This window comes from Saccopteryx bilineata, chromosome 1, assembly GCF_036850765.1.
Source record: "Saccopteryx bilineata isolate mSacBil1 chromosome 1, mSacBil1_pri_phased_curated, whole genome shotgun sequence".
Classification (NCBI taxonomy): domain Eukaryota; kingdom Metazoa; phylum Chordata; class Mammalia; order Chiroptera; family Emballonuridae; genus Saccopteryx; species Saccopteryx bilineata.
The window spans coordinates 327,096,400-327,118,724 of record NC_089490.1 but is presented as its reverse complement, the minus strand read 5'-3'; the positions used below and the strand labels follow the sequence as shown (position 1 = coordinate 327,118,724).

At 35.7% G+C, this 22,325-nt stretch overlaps 1 protein-coding gene across 2 annotated transcripts in view; it reads right to left on the bottom strand.

The window, feature by feature from the left end:
- SLC36A4 (solute carrier family 36 member 4) overlaps positions 1–22,325 on the bottom strand; it is a 39,957-nt gene that overhangs the window by 10,716 nt on the left and 6,916 nt on the right. The window contains exons 2-9 of one of the 2 annotated variants that reach the window (XM_066248465.1): positions 21,617–21,740; positions 20,428–20,518; positions 18,791–18,879; positions 17,610–17,705; positions 14,529–14,613; positions 9,220–9,447; positions 7,222–7,320; positions 2,941–3,110 (exon numbers count right to left, since the gene is read on the bottom strand). In XM_066248465.1, coding sequence (XP_066104562.1) covers positions 2,941–3,110; positions 7,222–7,320; positions 9,220–9,447; positions 14,529–14,613; positions 17,610–17,705; positions 18,791–18,879; positions 20,428–20,518; positions 21,617–21,740 — 982 coding nt within the window. Of the gene's footprint in view, positions 1–2,940; positions 3,111–7,221; positions 7,321–9,219; positions 9,448–14,528; positions 14,614–17,609; positions 17,706–18,790; positions 18,880–20,427; positions 20,519–21,616; positions 21,741–22,325 lie in introns of those variants that run through there. The other variant, XM_066248470.1, reaches the window with a different exon arrangement.

The following is a 22,325-nucleotide window of genomic DNA, read 5'->3' as shown; positions in this document are numbered from 1 at the left end:
CATGGGAGTAAGAAGAAGAAAAAAAAGCTGAGTAGAAACAGATTTGAAAACACTACAAACAGCATAGTTGAGGAAAGAAAAAACTTACGTCTGGCAACAATAAAATCTTAACTTTAAAACAATCTCAGGATATAGCTCTCAGATTGAGTCTTAAAGTAAACACAAAATGGTCAAATACAAAATAAATGAAAGATTTCTGTTTCATATACTCTGATATGTAACTAAGAATTAAATGTTCTTATTGGTTTATTATTATGTTGGACAGATAAAATATATTATGCTCACTTTGTTAAAGATAGTGCTGCCCATGTGGAAGCCTGTTGCCCAGGTGATATTAGTTGCCCTTCTTGCTTGGGATGGGCATGATTATATTAATGTGTGTTGGGGGCAGGCTGTGGGCAGGCAGAATCCTTGTACCCTGGGGCTTGGTTTTGGGACTAAGCATTTCCTATCCTTTTTGATGTGGGGTGGTGCACTCTCTTGAGGAATCTCATTATGCCTCAGATAAGTGACTTTGTATCAGAGACTTCCTTGTTTGTATATTGGATTAAAGGTTTTGGTTTCTATACTATAAAGTGGGGCAGACCAGGAGCTTGCTCTCTCTCAGTTCCTGAGATTAGCATTAGAGCAGAGAAAGACCACCTGGAGGAGGCCAGGAGAAGCAGCCAAGATGGTGGAGTGCTGAGTGAAAAACCAGTTTGTGCTGAGTTTGTGCAGGGAGAAGGAAGGAGATGGGTTTTGGAGCCCAGTGTGTATTTTTACTTGCCCACCGGGTGTAAACTAGGATTAAAGATGATGGCCCACTAGCTCTTGGCTCCATTGTCTCATTACCGTCTGTCAGAATCTAATGCGAATCTGCATGGGCCAGGCGGCTGTGATGGTGGCCCTGGATACTGGCTTTACATATTAGAACACTTTTTTTCTAATTATCTTTTAACTTGCATGTTTTTAAAATATGATTAACAATATATTTAAAATACATTACTATGCATACAAGTATAATTTTCTACTGATACAAAACAAGTTGGATAGGTTAAGAATTTGGTTATTATTAATACCATTCAATGTTAATTATATACCATTATCATTTGGCGTTACACAAAATGAAAATGGGAAATAAAATCGTTTGGGTCTTTTGAAAGTGCATGTACTAGCTAATCATCAACCAAGGAACAGTAATACAGAAATAAGTGTGTTGAAGAAAAGCACTGCAGCCTCTTAAAATCAATTGTTCTTCTATGTTTGACATCTGTATTTTCAATCACTCTTAACGATCTTTCTCTACGCAAGCAGCTATGGTGAGAACTGCAAGAAGAATCTACCCAGTAAAGTATCTCCACAAAGGATGAAAAACGTTCCTAAAACCACAGGAATTTGTATGAGGACATATAAGAACATCAGACAACTTGTAAGTAATGTGTAGCGTAAATTAAAATTTCTTGAAAGTTAGGCTTTCAGCTTATTTCTGATGCCTTAAGAATCAAAGTAGTAAAGATTATAAATAGTTCTCTCCACTGTAGCCAAGCAAGGAAGAACTCAGTAAGCCAGCCCTCGAGGCATTCATCGTGGGAGTAAGGGAAGGGAAAAGCTGTTTCCCTTTCACTGCATACCATCCCCCTATGCATTAGTAAGTGACACTTATTTTTTATATATATATATATGAAATCAATATTAATTATTATCTATCGTCTTTTGTTGCTTTCCTGTGACTGGTCAAAAGTGCACCATGACTTTACAGACACACTGTATACCATTCTTTTTTCTAGATACTATATAGTATTTGAAAAGAAAAACTATACTATTATAATTTTTAGCCATGATTCCTTAATATTAAGCTGTATGAACTTCTAGTCCATATTAAATTAACAAAAAAGAAATAAAGCACGTTTGAAGAAAACAACGTGATAAACTATAATACAGTTAATGAAATAATGCTAAACAACTATATATCTTGTTAATGGAAGATATAACGTTGTTCATATTGAAATACATTTATAAAATATGTGCTATGTAAAGTAAAACTATAATTAAAAACAAAGAGCAACCCATAGCATGTGTGCTCCTTATGGAACCTGGAAACTACTCCAGGTACATGCTCTCTTTCTTAAATGGCCTCTTACATACACTTATTCTGATCAGTGTTGACTTAATAAAGACTCAAGATTCAAATGATGACTGGACTGCAGACAAACTTCCCTCCGGAAGCTGGTCAGAAGATATTTAACATTGAAGTTTTCACAGACCTAAGCAGCTACAGAGGCAGTATGACATTAATTCAATATTGTATTTACTCTCTGTATTTACCCAAACTAAGGAGTTACCTTCCATATTATAAATAAGGGAGTAAGTACGCAGGGTAATCACTACCCATTGTCTCTCTTCAATCTTTAGAAACCAATCTCTGAAAGAAAGAATAACCCTGTATACTGATTCGTTTAGCAGAATATGGTTCTAATATTAAAGAGAATATTAAGACAGCATATTATTTAACTTATTTACGATGTGCCTTGTGTTCTGAATGGATTTGGGGTATAAATAATATTAAAACTGACCAGTAAAATAGCAGGGGACATAAGTGACAGGTTATATTATTTTATCAGGAATGCAGAGTGTTAAGATTATTTTGGCAATAAGGGAAAGTGGTAAAAACTTTTTATTAATGTGTCCATATAAAAAGAAAGTTTTACTCTTCTACTTGAATCAATTTTGGAACATCCTACAATTCTTTAGTATTTTTTTAAAAATCCCACAAGGATCTTCAAATCATAGGTGGTCTCCTCCAAAGATTATAAAAATATTCTCAATAATACAAATAAAGAAGTCAGCAAAAATTTCATAAGTTTAAACCATAAATCCAAGAATGCACTTTTATCATCAAATATTGGCAAACTGTATCTATAACATATACAAACTAGGATTAAGAAACTCACATCTACCTACCATACATCTTGAGGAAGATTTAAAGTTATGCTGCCTTTGATTTCATCCTGAAAACACATATATCCTAAGGTAGCTAATGTTATATACAAAGTTGTAACAATTCCCATGCCAATATTCAATGCTTGGGGGAAGCGTTTTGAGTCTTTCATTTGATTTTCAAGTGGGAGGACCTAAGAAGAGAATGCAAATAATACAAATAATTTAAAGCAATCTAGTATCTTGTCTTATACATACACAATTCATCTTTCTATATTTTATAGCAAATCTTTTTCCTTTAAAACACTTATAATTGTTGAACTCTTTTGCTAGGTGTTCTATGCACTGACACACACACAAATATATGTGTGTGTATGTGTATATATACATATGTATATGTATTTTTACACTATGGATTTTAAATTCTAAAAAAAATTTAAACACGTTTTAGCAAGCAAAAATGTTTGCTTTAAAAAAATTGAACACTTTCCCCTATTGTTAACATTTTTAGACAACCATAGTACATTTGTTACAATTAAAAACCAACACTGGTGCATTACTACCATTAAACTCCACACTTTCTTTATATTTCACTAGTTCTTCCATTAATGTCCTTTTTCTGTTACAGGGCGCCATCAAAGACACTACACTGCATTTTGTCGTCATGTCTCCTTAGTCTCCTCTGATCTGTGAGAGTTTCTCTATCTTTTCTTATTATCTTGATAGTTCTAAGGAGTATAGGCTAAGTGTTTAGTTTAATGCCCTCTATTGGAATTTAACTGATGTTTTCCTCATGACCACAGTGAGGTTAGAGGTTTTAGAAACAGGTATCACACAGGTGAAATGCCCTTCTCATCACACTTGTAATTAACATGCTTTCTCAATGGTCAAGTTCATTTTGATCACTTGGTTAAGGAAACATTGGCCAGTGTTCTCTGGTTGTGAAGGTCTTCTCTGACCCCTCATCCAACTCTGTTCTTTGGAAGCAAGTCGTTCATGCAGCCAGCCCACACTACGGGGACTAGGAGGGATTAAGCTACTCTTCCTGGAGGGCAAATAGTTACATAATTTGGTGTTGGGCAGATAAGTTATTTTTTCTCTTATTGTTAAAGATGAATGCTGCCCTCACATGATACAGCTAACTGCCCTTCTTGCTTGGGAAGGGGCTTGGTTATGCTAATATGTGCTGGAAGAGGGGGTTGCCCTGCCAAAAAGTTTTAAGAGGAGGAGCCAGGAGGCCATTTTGAGGAGAGTGATCACGTTCTTGTAAAGAGGTAAGGGCCCATGCTGTAGCAGGACAGGGAGGCCATGTGGAAGAGGCAGCCAAAATGGCAGAATGGTAAGGTAGAAGCCTTTGATTCTAGGAAAACTTGGATGAGTCAGTGGCTTTGGGAGCCCTGAATGGAAAGGGAAGCGTTTCCCGCTGTGTGTTTTACTCACTTGCTGAGTGCGAGTCTAGAATAAAGGAAAATGGACCACCACTTTTTGGCTCCACAGTTTCTTTACCATCTGTCTGAATTAAACCTGAACCTACATGGGCCAGGCAGCTTTGATGGTGACTGCAGCTACTGGCCTGACACTTGGAAAACCATCCTATTTAATTATGTACTTATTTAACCACTTATATTAGCATGGGTTCACATATTTTTAATACTTTGAGTATGAATCTAATATTCCGGTATTTATTTTGTTACTCATATTGCTCCAATTTCGGACACTGGTAATGCTATCAGATTGATTCGTGTCCCGCTGACCTGCCTCCATTCTTTTGTTCTGTGAGCACTTCTATACTTTCTGGCACTGCAAGATGCTCCAGACTCATCTCGAATTTCCTTGCCTCAGCCCCAGAATCAGTCATTTCTCCAAAGAACTTTGGTTCTTTTGTTGAGAATGGTATTTAGAAATCAAGATCTGGGTGCTTGATGTGCTTGTTGCTACTGGGGTATCATTGCTTATAAGGCCTCTCACCAGACAGTGCTAAAAAAGATATGTATCTATAGTAACTCATGTATAACACATGTCCATAACTGTTGCCATATCTTTTCATCTGTATCTATTATTTGTTTGGTGAGATGAATAAATTATCCTCATTGTATAAAAAAGTAAAGGAAAAGATAAAAAGTCTAAACTTAAAATATTTTTAGGCAAATCTTCAGAGATTTTGGACATATGATTTGACTATACTGTCAGAGACACTAAATAATAATAATAACAATTATTTACTGAATGCTTTTTGGGCAGATAAAATGTATTATGCTCACTTTGTTAAAGATGGTGCTGCCCAGGTAGGAGCCCATCACCCAAGTGATATTAATGTGTGTTGGGGGCGGGCTGTGGGCAGGCAGGATCCTTGTAGCCTGCGGCTTGGTTTTAGGACTAAGCCTTTCCCACCCTTTTTGATGTGGGGTGGTACAATCCTATCATGCCTCAGAGAAGTGACTTTGTATTAGAGACTTCCCTATTTTGTATATTGGATTAAAGGTTTTGATTTCTGCACTATAAAGTGGGGCAGACCAGGAGCTTGCTCTCGGTTCCTGAGGTTAGCATTAGAGCAGAGAGCAGGTTGGAGAGCACAGTAAGGCCACGTGGAGGAGAGAAGAGGCAGCCAAGATGGTGGAGCGCTGAAAGAGAAGCCAGTTTGTGCAGAGTTTGTGCAGGGAGAAGGAAGGAGATGAGGAACAGAGGTGAATAAGTCTGGTGAGCTAGAAACCTTTGATTCTAGGAAACTCGGATAAGTCAGTAGCTTTGTGAGCGCTGAATGAGTGGGTTTTGGAGCCCAGTGTGTGTTTTTACTTGCCCGCCGGGTGCAAGCTAGGATTCAAGATGATGGCCCACCAGTTTGTGGCTCTGTTGTTTTATTACTGTCTGTCCAAATCCAATGAGAACCTGCATGGGCCAGGAGGCTGTGATGCTGACCCTGGCTACTAGCCTTACAATGCTTGTAATGTGCTACATATTTTTCTAGAAGCTTTGCATGTAGCATTGCACATCATCCTCACAATAACCCTAGGAGATAATAACTCTAATATTATTTCTACTTTTCAGGTGAGTAAGTCAGATCCACATGCAAATATGAACTGGTTGACAGAAGAGAGAACAGAGATGCTCTGGAGATAATCTAGACCTGAAACAAAGGGGCTATGGTCCTGGATGGAACCAGTGAAGCTGGAAGAGGGGAGGGGCGGAAATTAACATGTATGAAGAAGGCTCCCTCGTGTCACATAGAACTGGAAGTACTTTACATATACTCTCATCTACGGAATGAATTTGGGGAAATATGGATGAAGAATTGACAAGCCTTAATTACTGACTGGAATGAGAAAAACTGTGACACAGTGAAAAGAATTATTCCAATGTTTATCCTTGAGTAATAGAAAACTAAAAGAAACAGGGAAGTGAGAAAGCAAAGCTGGTTTTGCATAAGAAAGTGTCTGTCAGACTTTGGATTTGTTGAATTTGAGATGTCAGAGAAATAGCACTTAACAGAAATGCCCAACAGTTAACTAAAGCTTAGTGGATAAAGACAGAACTAAAATCTGAATGAAATATGCCTGTAACAGTGACAAGGGAGCTGTAAGAACTTGTGAGAATTCTCTAAAGAATTCAGAGAGAGCAGAAGCCCAACTAAAATGGTGTAAACTGTCTTTTAGATCTAGTTTGTCTGTTGTTCATATAAACGAATGCTGATAAGTAATTTTATTCCCATAACAAACCGTCAGACTATGAAACAAGTTATGGAGTAGACAGCAACATTCTGTTTTCCAAAAGTCTACACAATCTAGGCTTTAGACAATCTAGAAGCATCTTGAATGGAAATATTTCAGATCTTAATATCCTCACGATGCTTGTATCTCTTGGTATTAGCTTTATGGCAATATCATCTTTCAAAGCAAATACGCTATGCACAAATCTAAAGGGAGAATTTATATTCGACTCTTCTTATGAAATACTACCACTGTAACAATTTCAATTCACTTCAAATAATCGAATCTATAAAATACGATGTTTGGGATTTGTCTGAATATAATCCAAGCTGGGCAGAGAGTATGGACTACAGATAAAACAAGATTGGCTATGAGGTAATGGTGTTCGGAGCTAAAAATGATGCTTACATAAAGTTCATCACACTATTCTCTTGGTAAGTGGAAAAACTAAACTGTAACTAAAGTGTATCATACCAAAATGCAAATCATGTTCTAGAAATAAATAGAAACAAAAAAGAAAAACATGCATGTTTAATGTAGCTTGACTACATAAATAAATCTGTGTTAAGATTTTATAAAATATTAAAGATGAAATCCTTACCACTCCTATGCCTTCGAAAGCAAATACAGCAGTACCAAAAAAAAGCGGGTATTTCTTCCAACCAGCCACTATTGGAAGGTTGTGGGGATCTGGCATATTCTGGAGAAAGAAAAAAATAATAATAAGGCAAGTTGCATCTGTACTTATTTTAAAGAATTTTAAATGAAAGCGCAAAATCATACACTTCCGCGCTTCAAAACAGCAAGTATGTGTTATAAAAGTGACTTTCTTTCAATAAACACTTTAAGCATCTTATGTTAAATGTAGCCAAGCTGTTAGGATTTCACTGCCAAAAGCAGTTGTTTTCCTCATGCCCATACATTCCAACTGAGCTAAATGCTCCTTATTACCTGTTTCCACCTGCAAGTCCCAAGCTCTTCACAATGGGTATGGCTCCTGCCACAACAGGAAATATGTAAGCACACTCAAGGGCTGAGCTGAGAGCTAGTTAACCAGTTATTAAACACTGCAGATGGTGCTCAATAAAATTCATTCTCCACTCTATTTTCACTGCTTTCAGTCTCTAAGATACTTGATTACTGGCTTTGACTTTCTACTTCATAATGCTGTGCTGATCCCTAGTTCAGGTCTCCCTGTTTTCAGTGTTTCAGTTTTTGACCTGACAATTGCCCTTAACTTTGTGAATATGCCTTGACTCTGGCTTCGATTACTTGTTCTTGACTTATAGCCTTGTTTTAACTCTCGCTATCTGGAAACTCACAAACGGCACATCTTGTTCAAGCTCTCTGGATCCACAATGGCTACTTCTTCCAGCTACCCCAAGTCTGGTCCCTATTCTCCTCATCATGCTGTTCTCTGCCTTGTCTGACTAGAAGTGGAATTCAAGGTCACTCCTAATTGAAGTTTGAAAGCACACAGGTAATTTGAGAAGTGCAGAGGTCTAGAAAATCTGAAACTTAGGTAGAATTATATGATTAGTGGTGATACTCACACATCAGCTAGTGTCAGAATAAAAAGGCTATTAAAGTGTTTGGGTCACTTGATAACACTAAACTGTTATTCAAGGCACTCACTGTTCCCTCTACTTAAGGAACCTCTTTTTTGCTCCACTAACTCTTACTTGTTCAGCTAAGGGATCATGAACTCCATCCACAGAAAGTCTTCAGCTAGTCCTGCCTGTCCCCTTCCACTCTTATATGCTATAGAGTCTACAGGTTTTGGGATTCAGGGAGGGGGAAAATGAAACATACATACATCATAATGATGATGTATGAACTGCTGTTGGAGATTTTAGACAATTAGTTTAGCAGCAATACATAAGGTGGACTGGATCAGGAAAGACTAGAATAGGGAGTCTCAACTTTTATGAGTCACTGGCCCCTCTGAGAGATGAAAGCTATACAACTGCTCATTAGAAAGCACATATCCACACAGAGAAACACTAAGTCTTGCAAATAATTTTAAGGGTGTTGCAGATCCCCTGAATCCTATCAATAAACTTTTAAAGAATGTGGGTTAAGAATCCCCAGACTATGAACAATGAAATCAGATGAGGTTACTGCATACTTCAGAAAAACAGGTAAGACTAGTGTCAGTGGACTGAAGAGGGAGCAGCAAATAAAGGTTCAAAAGTGAAAGAAAATTATAAAATTATATCCATACTCCCATCTCTTGTGACTGCTTCAAATCTTGAAGGAATAAACAAAATACTTGTAAGTTCCCTATTTCATGTTAGGCAGTGTGCCAAGGAACAATTCTTGATCTCACGACTCTAACAGGGCAGGCAGTACTGTCTTCTGAGACAGTGCCATAAAGCCAGAAGCATATTTACCCAAATCCAACACCAGGCCTAGCTACAAAGCCTGAACTTTAAGTCTCTATGGCACACACCGTTCCAATGAGCAGTACCAGAGCTTACTCACTCTCTGTGGGCACATACGAAGCAGAGGTCTTCACGTATCCTTACTTTTACTTCCAAAGTAAACTAAGAACTTACTTATTAAGAAACATATGGCAGTAAAAACATGTTATACTTACTCTAACAACATATTGATAAATTATCACGAGACTGATAGCCATGGAAATGTTGGCGAGGAATGAGAGCACAAATAGGTTCTTTAGTTCCCGAATGAAGACCAAGAGAATTATAAACGGAAGGAAGCAAATCATATATATCCTCAGGTCAACACTTCTTCTCTCACACAAATGTGATGAATTGGTGCTATTCAAAATAAACACTTTACTCTCCAGGAATCCTTCATGAACCTACATGGGATTATCAAGAGAATAAGAAGGGAGGAATAAACTTCCATCAATTTATAATCATGAAAGGGAAATATAAAGAAACTTATGATCTCTACACTGATAAATTCCTTCACAATATTTACATTTTTTCAAGATACTCTAGATTCCTAAAATTGTGTGTGTATCAAATTTAAGGATAGTTAAAACAAGAAAACCTTCTTTGAAAAATAACATTTTATCATATTATGAACAAAAAGTTCACTAGAAAATTATGAGGATAGACTTACTAATTTATTTGAGGCTTTGTGAATGACCACGATGCTTCAAGATCCTTGCAAAGGCTCAATCTGCTTCTGAGATAATCTATAGAGGAAGTATACTTGTCTAAAATGGACTTGAGTATACTACTTCAATTTATCTTCTTCAGTAGAAGAAGAGCTTTCTAGTAGAAAGCTCTAAGTACCTCTTAGAAATATACAATACTCAAATTAAATTTAGAAATCACAGTAACTTAAAAACTGTTGTTCAAATCAATTGTTTATATATTATCATCACTACCTATAAATATTTATTAAGAATCCACTAAATTCCTGCATGACCAAATACGAGACAGTAAATTTTTGTAGAGCAAAAAACTTCTATAAGTCAACCATACCTTAAAATGTATTCAGCCACTTCTATAAACCAATATTCAGTTTTTAAGAGATACAATAATTTCCAGGATCCATATATTAAAAATTATCTCTGATTCAATTAACCACATGACCTAACTTACTAAAATAAAAATGAAATGATAGAGAACTTTAAAAGCAATATTAAAAATTCACAGCAGAGGTGTATAATATCAAAATTTAAATACCAGTGAAAATCTATTTGCCCCAAACATTGTACTCTTCTTTGAACACAATGACATTATCAAATCTCTGGATACATAAATTCTTAAGAACCATATCCTACAGTAATAAAAGGTATTGAGTACTTTTTATGTGTCAGTACTAAATTATACAACATTTCATTTAATTTTCACAACTCTCTGACATAGGTGGTCATATTATTTCAATTTATAGTTGACAAAACTGAGGTTTAAGTAGGGTAAAGAAAACTTATATAAAATCAAGCCAGTAAATGGTGGTTCCAGAATTCAAACCTAAGTGAGACTCTAGAATTCAGCTTGTAACAGATAGATACATGTTAATCTGACCAAAATACCGCAACCCCGAAAGGAGGGCCCTGCCAAGGAGCAACCTGGCCTCCACTCCAATATCTAAGTATAGTAAGTATTAACAGAGCAACAAATCAGAAGTTTAGAACAAAATTCTCATATTATTAACAAGTCAGGTGTTGCCTTTAATTTCACTCTTATAATCTATCATAAGGAACATTTAGTGTCACTAAAAATGTATACACCATCTTCAACTGCAGGGAATATATCTACTCATTTCAAGTTATGTAGGCAATTTAATACTCACGCTGAACCCTTATACCACATACCATTCAAGACATGCATAACTCACATTTATCTTGTAACTGACCATCAAGACTCTGCATTTTTATTTCTATTATTTAAACCATAAGCTAAATTGAGAATTCACATTACTTGTCTCTTAAGATGTTTTATTTGTTGACTCAGTTTTCTCAGTAACCAAAATTTTTGGAGGCAAATACTTCTGCATCAGAGAAGTCCAATAATCAGACTAGATAATGATCAAATTAAAGCTCTAGCCTTAGAACTGTCAAGAGAAAAGTAGTTACATAGCCAGTTTATAAAGGGCTATTTGAATCATAAGATGCTTGGGAATCTGAAATTAATTCTATTACAAATATCTTTGGCAGAACGATGGTTATACAAAGTTTCAGGATTAGAAAGTAAAATAAAATAAAAATGGAGATACATACCCAGAGCAAGATTCAGGTAAACATTTGAGTCCTTTGGTGCCCTCTAGAGACACAGATTGGCTATCTAATAGGACTTCCTATGTATGATCTCACATGTTTACCAAAATGCAAAACACTGAAATAAATATTATAAAATAAAATTACTAAATTCAGTTTTTTCCATTTAGACCTCAAATTTACTAAAAGCCACTAGTTATTAACTATGCAATTATTCAGTAATTTTATAGTTAAAATTCCAAATGCAGATTATATTTTTCAGCAAAGCTAAAATTAAAATTAAAGCCGTAACACCCTACATTTGCATGCTGCTTTATTTTTACAGACTTTCACAAATCTTTTGTCAGCTAAGCCTGACAATAATTTTATGAAGAACAAGGGGAGATTTTGTTACTATTCCCATTTTACAAATAACGAAACTGAGGCTTAAGCAGGGATAAGGGGGTCTTGGCCGATTTGTGAGTTGGAACTGAGAGAGCAGGGATTTGAATTCCGATCTTTTGACTCTAAAGTCTATACCAATGCTACATTTTTTCTTAATGTAATATCCCTTCCAAACTCTTCATGCCCATATTTTATCTATCTGAAAATTTCTAGAGTATCTTAGAGTAAGGACAGAGAGAAGCTGTAACCACAAAGGACTAGAATCATCGGAAGACTTTCTCACCCAGACAACTGTCCGTAGTGGCTTGAGACCAAGCACAGCTGCATGGCAGCTACAGAGCGGAAGGCTCACACATCTGTATAGGAACTAAACCTTTGTGATGCGGTGAAGTACTACGCCTTCAATTTTATGTAGATTAAGGTGGTAATATTCTTGCAGTTTTTACCTATAACAGCAGTAGTAATTGGTAAGGTTTTATTAACCTGTCTCTACTCCTGGTGACTGCTATCAAACGTGAGAGAACACCTCTATAGAGCATCACCTTTGATGATGCTGTTTCAGTGACAATCTCCCTGCTCTGCCAAGGTGACACATTCATCTTTCCACTCAACTTTCCTCAAGTCTCAATAAATGTCTTTTTCCATCTTGCTCTTCAGGCTTCAAAAGGACTTTCATTTTTCTATCTATAACAGGCATTCTCTTTATCTCCCAGAGAGTCATTTTTTCTATCTGGTATTGTAGGATATGTGCAAATCAGTTAAATTCTTCCATTTAACTTTAAAAGCAACTGATAATATTTTATAGGAGAAAGTCATCAATTCCAAACTTACAGACATTTTTTTTTAATTTTATTTATTTTTTACAGAGACAGAGTGAATCAGAGAGAGGGATAGACAGGGACAGACAGACAGGAATGGAGAGAGATGAGAAGCATCAATCATTAGTTTTTCATTGCGCAATGCAACACCTAGTTGTTCATTGATTGCTTTCTCATCCGTGCCTTGACCGTGGGCCTTCAGCAGACCGAGTAACCCCTTGCTGGAGCCAGCGACCTTGGGTTCAAGCTGGTGGGCTTTTGCTCAAACCAGATGAGCCCGCACTCAAGCTGGCGACCTCAGGGTCTCGAACCTGGGTCTTCTGCATCCCAGTCCTATGCTCTATCCACTGCGCCACCGCCTGGTCAGGCTAAACTTACAGACATTTAAGTACTTTATATCCTCTCTATATGTCAGACACATATACACACATACAACTAAAATCAATGTTCTGTCCAGTGATGAACAATTAATATATTGAGTGGCAGCTGTGTCAAAGTCCAGATTTCAGCCTAATTCACATGCCATAGGGCACACTGCTCATGCACTGTGAGACTCAAGTTTCCTCATTCATAAAATGAGCATAGTACTTACATCACAAAATAGTTGTGAAGATTAAATGATATGTCACAACTTACAAATATAAGATTTTAAGGCATTATTAGCATTATTCATATTCATAAATTCAAATCAAGCTTGCTGGTTGTTCTCTTAGGAGATATTAAAAAAGATCCAGTGCTACCATGTTGCACAATCCTAGAGGCATCATTTCCATTGTATTCTATGTAAATGATTGATAAGATATGTCTTATCAGTTCTTGACAATAAGTAGCCTCTCAACTAAGTTAGTAGGCATAGGAATATACAACTTGTGGAATCAAATACTTGCAAAATTAAAAGCATATCATCTGTAATGACTAACGCTAATGAAAGTATCAATTCTCTTATTTATAAAAGGGGGTTTAACTCAATGAGCCTTTCCAACACTAGAAATCTAAGCTAGTGGCTTTAGCAAACTATGGCCTACAGAACAAATCAGACATATTTTTGCAAATAAATTTTTATTGGAATACAGCTATCTCTGTTTGTTTAAGTATTGTCTATAGCAGAGTTGAGACAGAGACCATATGGCCTGCAACATTGAAAATACTTATTATATGGCCTTTCACAAAAAAAATTTGCCAATTTTTGAACTAAATATAAAATGAAGCAGTCTTATACGTAGAAAAGTGAGTCAAATATACCTAATATGTATAAATATGGGTTCTTTAGAAAACATTCACATCGTAATTCTGCATTAAAGTACAAGTACTATATATTACTACATTAATGCCTACTATTACACCACGCACATGTGGATAACTAATACATGTTATTAATTAAAATAATTAAAGAGCAAGAGTAATGTAGAAATAATAAAGGCAAAGCACATAAAGAAATGTGCACTGGCATTATTTTGAAAGGCGAGCTTTTTTATTTCAGTGCTTTGCATATTTGTTCAAACTGATAGTCTTTACTAAGACTGCAAACCACTTCCTCTTAAAGCAAACATTTAAATATGGAGAGAATGGCAGAACACTACATTTCTGAACATAGCATCTTTTTAGCCAAAGGCAATGACTATTGGATTTTAGTTATGTCCACTTTTGTACTTGACTCTTTAGGCTGCTGGCTAAAGCCTTATACATGTCTTTACAAAACATCAATGTAAAGAATATGCTTCTAAACACCTATGTACCTAAATTCTGAGTAGGTAAAAATCAGTATATTCTGTCCTGTTCTGATCTGAAAGAATGAGCATTATTGATACAATGACAAGAAAGGTAAGATCAACAAAAACAGCAGAAGGACAACTTGCAGAAAGGACAACTACAGGAAACCCTGCATGGGCCCATGGTTAATGTGAGAAGAAGTCTGCATGTTCAACCTTGGCTTATTCAGAGGAAATACGATATTATAACTATGGCACTGGAAGAAAATGATTTCAGTAACTGGAGGAAAATACTTACTTGCTTTACATTTTCAGCTAAGAAGACAATATAAACACTACAGAACCCCAGCTGTGTAATTACCAGGAAAAAGTCAACCACACTCCTGAAAAGAGACAGCCACAAATGAGTATCAGGAAGAGCTGCAGAAATGTCAATATATATTTTCTCCTTTTAACTACTGTACTTGGAAACATTTTAAAATAGTGTACATCCTTTTCATTTCCTTAAAATAAGAAATAAACTTAAAATATTTATTTTCTACAAAAATCATACATTTATGATCAGTATGTCACTACATTATTATTATTATTACTATTATTTTTTTTTGTATTTTTCTGAAGTGAGACATGGGGAGGCAGAGAGACAGACTCCCACATGTGCCCAACCAAGATCCACCTGGCAAGCCCACTACAGAGGACGATGCTCTGCCCATCTGGGGCATTGTTCCATCACCAAACCGGAGCCATTTTAGTGCCTGAGGCATAGGCCCCGGAGCCATCCTCAGTATCCGGGCCAACTCTGCTCCAATAGAGCCTTGGCTGTGGAAGGAGAAGAGAGAGAGAAAGGAGAGGGGGAAGGGTGGAGAAGCAGATGGGCGCTTTTCCTGTGTGCCCTGGCCGGGAATTGAACCCAGGACTTCCACAGGCTGGGCTGACGCTCTACCACTGGGCAAACCGGCCAGGGCCAGTATGTCACTACAATTATTATTGAGCAAAAGAACTTTCCATTAGCCTGACCAGGCCATGGCACAGTGGATAGTGTTGATGTCGGACTCTGAAGGCCCAGGTTTGAAACCCTGAGGTCGCGGCTTGAGTGTGGTCTCATCCAACCTGAATGCGGGCTCACCAGCTTGAGCGTGGGATCACAGACATGATCCCAAGGTCGCTGGCTTGAAGCCCAAGGCTGCTGGCTTGAGCAAGGGGTCACTGACTCAGCTGGAGCCCCCCAGTCAAGGCACATATGAGAATGCAACCAATGAACAGCTAAGGTGCCGCAACAATGAGTTGATACTTCTCATCTCTCTCCCTTCCTTTCTGTCTCTCTCTCTCATTCGTTAAAAAGAAAAATAAATGCTCCATTACCGTTAAGTTAAAAGGTCAAAATTTCCCCATCAGTTATTTCTGAAATTCAAGTTTATGAGGATCTGCTTATAAAATAATTTATTTCTTTTTATTTTTATTTATTCATTTTAGAGAGAGAGAGAGAGAGAGAGAGAGAGAGGAGAGAGAGACAGGGGGGAGGAGCTGGAAGCATCAACTCCGATATGTGCCTTGACCAGGCAAGCCCAGGGTTTTGAACCAGCGACCTCAGCATTTCCAGGTCGACGCTTTATCCACTGCGCCACCACAGGTCAGGCCTTATAAAATAATTTAATGAAAACATTTCTTTTAGATTAAACACATCTCTACTACTTCTCAAAATATTTTTCAGATCAACCCTGTGTATTTCCCAGCCCTCCTGACTTCACATCATTTGCAAACATGATGAGCATACTCTCTACTACTAACTACCAATAAGAATAGGGAGTGGGAGAAGACTGGGTGCATGGCTCTACCATCCAAGACCTCCTCAGTAGCTTAACTCTGCCCGTATTTTTCAATGAGATACTCTAAAAATTCCAGCTAAATAAAACAGTGTATGGGCGTGGGGGAGGGATATCACCAGTAAAATTAGGATTATTTTGGTATAACAGATAATCAAGTCACAAATTTGCATCATGTTAATATACAGCCCATACTTCTCAATTTTGTTCTGGAGACAATGAGTGACTATAATAACATGTGCCTACTAATTCATTATGGTCTCTTGTCTGACCATCAAACAAGATGGCCAATAATCTGGTCTACAAACCTAGACCCTCCTCTGCCATTTAAAACTAGAAGAGCCCTTGCCATTATCTTCATTTGTGCCATATCTCTACAGTTCTCCCTGGTTCTTCAGGAATCTCAAATGAAGTAATCTTGGTATCCTGAAATGAATTCAAGTTTCTTCTCTCTGATGAATTACATTTAAGTATTCCCTTAAGAGCTCTTCATTCATCTCTGACTTTGGTATCTCACCAACAATCACTCCAGCCACTTCTTTGTGAAACCCATTCTTCTTGATAGAAAAACCAGATAAGGTTGCCTCTAGACTGGAGCAGAAGGAAGATACAGCTCTGGGGCAAATTCTTAGGGCATGAAGCTCTGTTTTCCTTCTTTTCCCACTCAGCGTATCAAGAATCTGAGCAGCTCAAAAACAAATCTGAACTCCTGATAATCCCTAAAAAGGCCATATTTAACCATAAACTACTTTATTGACACTGTCCTTTTTCTTCTTTTAATTTTCACTGCATGTATCATTTGTAACATAGTCACAATTTATTGATTGCTTATCCTTATTTTTCCAGGCCCGTATTTCATCTGACTTTGATTAGATGTGTCCATCAATGATAAAGTTGCATTAAGCCCACTAGGGGGTGATGCTCTGCCCATCTGGGGCATTGCTCCGTTCGTTGCTCAGCAACTGAGCTCTTCCTAGCATGCCTAAGGTGGAGGCCATGAAGCCATCCTCAGCAACCAGGGCTGGCGCACTCAAACCAATAGAGCCATGGCTGTGGGAGGAGAAAAGAAAGAGAGAAAAAGAAGAGAGAGGAGGAGGGGTGGAGAAGCAGATAGGCGCCTCTCCTGTGTGCCCTGACCGGGAATCAAACCTAAGACACCCACACACCAAACTGACGCTCTATCACTAAGCCAACCGGCCAGGGCCTGCAACTTTTTTCTTGCTTTTTTCCTTTACTTAAAAAATTATTGAACACATTATCATTTTAGCCAGGTGCTTTATAAACATCATTTTATTTAAACTACTGTATTAAGCACATGAAACAAATATTATTATAAACCATTTGATAGTGAGAAAACTAAAGCAAAATAATTTGACACAGGTAATAAAAGTGAAAAATAGTAGAGCTGAGATCTGAACCCAAGTGTGTCTAACTCTAAAGATGATGTTTATTCCCCAACTCTATCATACTTCTATTTATGTATCTTGTTAGATTAAAGTACTTAAAAATTAACATAATTTCAATAACAGGATATTAATAGTATAACAAGTGCTTACCGTCCCCATGCTGACTGCTTCTGAAGACAACTCCAAGGACTTACTTCCATGGCAAAACTCACAGTGTCACTATAACCTAATGTTGACTTTTTAAACCTGTAATTTAATGACATGCATGTATATGAAAAATATTAAGTTGGTTCATAAAGTCTTCCCTTGAAAAAAACATTAAATAAATAGGAATTAATGAATATAGGGCTATGCTCTGACAGAGGAGTTTTAGAAATTTCAAGATCTGCATATTCCTGAAGTATGTCCCAAGAAATTTAAAAATTTTATATCTGTCCTTATTACCAACATATAGTTTTATCTACTGTTAAAGTGTATATATTGGTAGATTCATATAACATATTTGTACTTCACTGATTTAAATATTTCAATTACCTAAAAACATCAAGTATAGTGTTCATGCCTCAATTATTCCATTCTTAGAATAGCATTATTTAATACATCTATACAGGGCTTTACAATATATTTTCACATAAACTGTCTTACTTAATCTTCAAAATAACCCCATTAGATAGTTATTATTTCTGCATGTCCTCTCCCACTTTTTTCAAGTATACACTGTTATTTAAAGATCATAAACTACTTGCCCAAAGTTTAAGAACATTTAAAACAACAAAGAGTTAAGATTAGAATATTAGTTTACTAGAAAAGACAATATTTATTTTTTAAAAGTTGAGCCATTGGTCTGTAGAAGCATTTCGTGATACAAAGAAAAAAGAAAATTATTTTATGAACTATCTATCAAGCCACATATCAGCAAAGAGCACCCAAGTCATCACACTCCAGCTGAGTTACTAACAAACTGAAGACCATTACACTGTAACTAAAAGAAGTACTGTTTCCTCCATTTTCCCAGGGATCTTTCCTGATTTTTTTTCATTTACACTAAATAAAATAAACCATTCTATTCCACTAATAAGGCTTTATTTTAAAGTAAGTAAATGTATTCTGACCAGATTTCACTAGAAAGGCTATATTTTAAAAGATGTAAATAGATTTTGGCCAGATTTCAATCATGCTATCTTTTTCCATATTCATTATCTTAAACTTGTATATATAACAAATTACAGAAAATATAACTGCTAGTTGCAAAGCAGAGTAAAATATAAGACTAATGCTTTAAATAATTAGTTTCAAAATAAATTAAATATACTTAACAAATCCACATTTACCTCTGACATAGAAAGTGACTGCAACGTACCAAAATGTGCATACAGTGAACAGAAATAATCCCTATAAACACAAGGCTGATTGGTCCAAGCTGTAAAGGAAAAATTATAAAGTTTAAATATTTAAGTTTAACAAAAATTAAGTTGCAATGAAACAAAAACTACTCATTTACAGTGAATAAATATTTGTTGGACAAAATGATTAAATAATTATTTGCATAAGGGAAATTTAATAAACTAGATACTGAATTTCAGTAATAAGAAAACTATACATGATTCCATCTTATCAACTTGGCTCTCTAAATCTATGAATATAGAGTATAGATATGCAACAAAATAGGATGGAATACAACATCTCATTTAACATGAGATGGCAAGTCTATCACTACCAGTGATCCATCAAAATAATTATATGCAACTATGAATCATTATCTAAATGACTTAAAAAAGCACTATTCGACCTGGGATTCTGATACACTTCTTCTACAGATTGCTTGTTGAGCACTTACTACGTGTGAGGCACTGTGCCTGGAAAATAATTATTTGAAAAAGTGGTTCATAAATTTCAAGTACTTATTTACTAAAAGTTATTCTTGGATTACTGAGACAGATAAAATATTGCCAAAGTTTATTTTATAATCAGAAATTTTTGTTTCTTTAAGTTAAGGTATACAAAGTCAAATGCAGAGAAAGGTGACAATTAAAACTGTTTTTTAGAAAACTAGTTATTGGCCCTGGCCAGATGGTTCAGCAGTAGAGCACTGGCCCAGTGTGTGGAAGTCCCAGGTTTAATTCCCAGTCAGAGCACCCTTCTCTCTCTCTTTCTCTTCCCTTTCCTCAGCCATGGCTCAAATGGTTTGAGCAAGTTGGGCCTGAGCGCTGAGGACTGATTCATGGCCTTGCCTCAGGCACTAAAAATAGCTCAGTTGCCAAGCAACAGAGCAGCAGCCCCAGATGGGCAGAGCATAGCTTGGTAGAGGGCTTGCCGGATGGATCCCCAGTCAGCATATAGAGAAGTCTGTCTCTGCCTCCCTGCCTCTCATTTAATAAAAATTAATTAATTAAAAAAAAGAGAGAGAAAATTAGTTATTTAAAAAAAGGTTAAGTCTAATTTAATTACTTCATAAGTGAATGCTTCCCTATCTAGATTCTCTCTAATTTCACTAACTGGTTCTAACAATACTTTAAATATTTGTTTTCAAAAGATATTGTTATTCCTTTTCTTAATTATTGTTCTTTAAATCTAAAACTATATAATTTATTCTGAATCTAAAAAGCTATAAAATTTCACTAGTACAAATTATCTGCTCTATCAATGTATTTGTTGAATGAGTATACTGCCTAAATCCCTGAAAATCCAAGAATAGGATATATCTGGAAAAACCAAATACTATTTTAGGATTTTTCTGTCAAATGATATATATTAGTAATTAGGTAGAAATGAACAGTAATTAATTGTCATTTTAGATACTGTTACCATAGTTCACATAACTTTATCAACACCAATAGCTAAATGATTATGAATTGTCACCTGACCATGTTTTTAGTTGACTAGATCAGATGTTAGCTTATGATAGTTTTTGCTGTAAATTAAGACTAATAACTGCATCTTAACTAGACAGTGCAATGATAAGTCTTACCACTATGCCTGCATTTTTTATTGCCAATGGAAGTCCTAAAAGGCCAGTTCCAATATTTCCTTTAAGAAGATGCATAAGAGTTTGTATAAATCTGAAAAGTAAAAGTTGTAAGATTTAAACATTTTAGGAAAAATGCTATTCAAATCATATGATCACAGTTTTAGTTTTAGAAGGCAACTGAAAATTAATTTAGTAAAAGAATCAACATTTCCATTCAATCAGAAGTTAAATGAGCCAGAAATCATATTTGGGTCAAGTCCTATCTTTGCCACTTAAAATACAGAGGGTTATTATGAAGAGTAAATGAGATATTTAAGTATTTTTATACATATTAAAGTAATAAAGAAAAGGTAATTTTCTCATAAGGTTCTGTTGCTAAAATATTCTGAACAATGTTGAAGATTACAGCTAGGCTGGTAAGAGCAATTCATTGACATTGTCTATGTAATCATGGTACTAAACATATTTGCTCTGTAATCTATGCTCAAGGTAAGAGAAAGTTAATTAAAAGAAAAAGCATAGAAGTTCTAAAAGAATGTGTATCATCAGGTAAAATAAATACGGATTAACTTTTTGACTTTATGAACTCTCTACGGGATTTCACCTTAGAAAAGTTTCCAAGAGGTATTTAAAGGAGGTCTCTTGACCAAGAAAAAAATAAACTAGAAAGAACAGCACACATTTTAAACTTATGAAATAAAAATGCTTGTCTGTAATTGTTTAGTTTATACCATTCTTATCAATTAAAATGCTTCTTTGTTTAATTGTTAAATTACCATCAGAATAAGAACTTACTCAAATCTATTAATGACAAAATAAAAAACGTTTAAAAGTAGTTCCACTGCATTAAGAGGGGTTTATTTACAATACTACCTACCAAGATCTAACTTCCTAACCATTTCAGAAGCAACATCTCTTAAAATTTCTACTCTTCTCAATCAGATCTCTCTTCAAGATCCATATATTTGATAGGTATCATCATTGTAGTACAGTAATTTCTTCTATACACTATTCTGTAATTCAGATGTACTTCTTCTTTCCCAAATAGACTAAAAACACCTTGAGGGTGGGGACTATGTCTTACTCATCTTTGTGTCTTTTGTAGTATCTAATAAAGTGCCTTGCCAATAGAAAATTACTACAACACATACACTGAATGAAAAGGAGACATATCAACGGTAACACTTACGAAATACCCTCTTGATCATCAAGCTGGTAATGCTTCTGAACAGGCAGGAGCTCTTGCTCATGTTCTTCATCTGACGTCCCATCAAAACTCTGTTCATTTATTAAGGGCCTCATTACATCCATATCTTTAAAAAGAAAAACAAAGCACTTCATTATTATTTTAAAAATTGAGTTAAAGCTAGTATAAATTAATTTATAAGTAGTAGATACCACTGGTACTCATCTTTACTATTTCTACCCTAAATTAATTCACATTAACACCCTTAGTTTTAGTATCTTTAAAAAGAAACAACTAGACTTACTTACTAGATATTTTGTTTGGACTAAGAAGTACAAGGTGAAAAGCATAAGTACCCAATGCAAAACTTTTTCTGCTTTGTCTACATGAGGTTTACAGTGAATGATCATAGAATTATGGGATGGGAAATGTGAATAATCAAATGAATTTTCATCTCAATAGCTTAAAATAGTTTTTATACATAACTAAGAATCATTTTTAAATATGTAAAAAAATTATAAAGCTATTACAATCACTAAAATTTTATTATCAAAATTTGCTCTACCCTTAGTCGGGTTGCTCAGTGGGTAAAGCATCATCATGGTCATAGGTTAGACCCCTGGCCTGAGCTCGAACAAGAAGCAATCAATGGATATACTACTAAAGGGAATAACTAAGTGAAACAATGAGTTGATGCTCCTCTCTCTTCCCC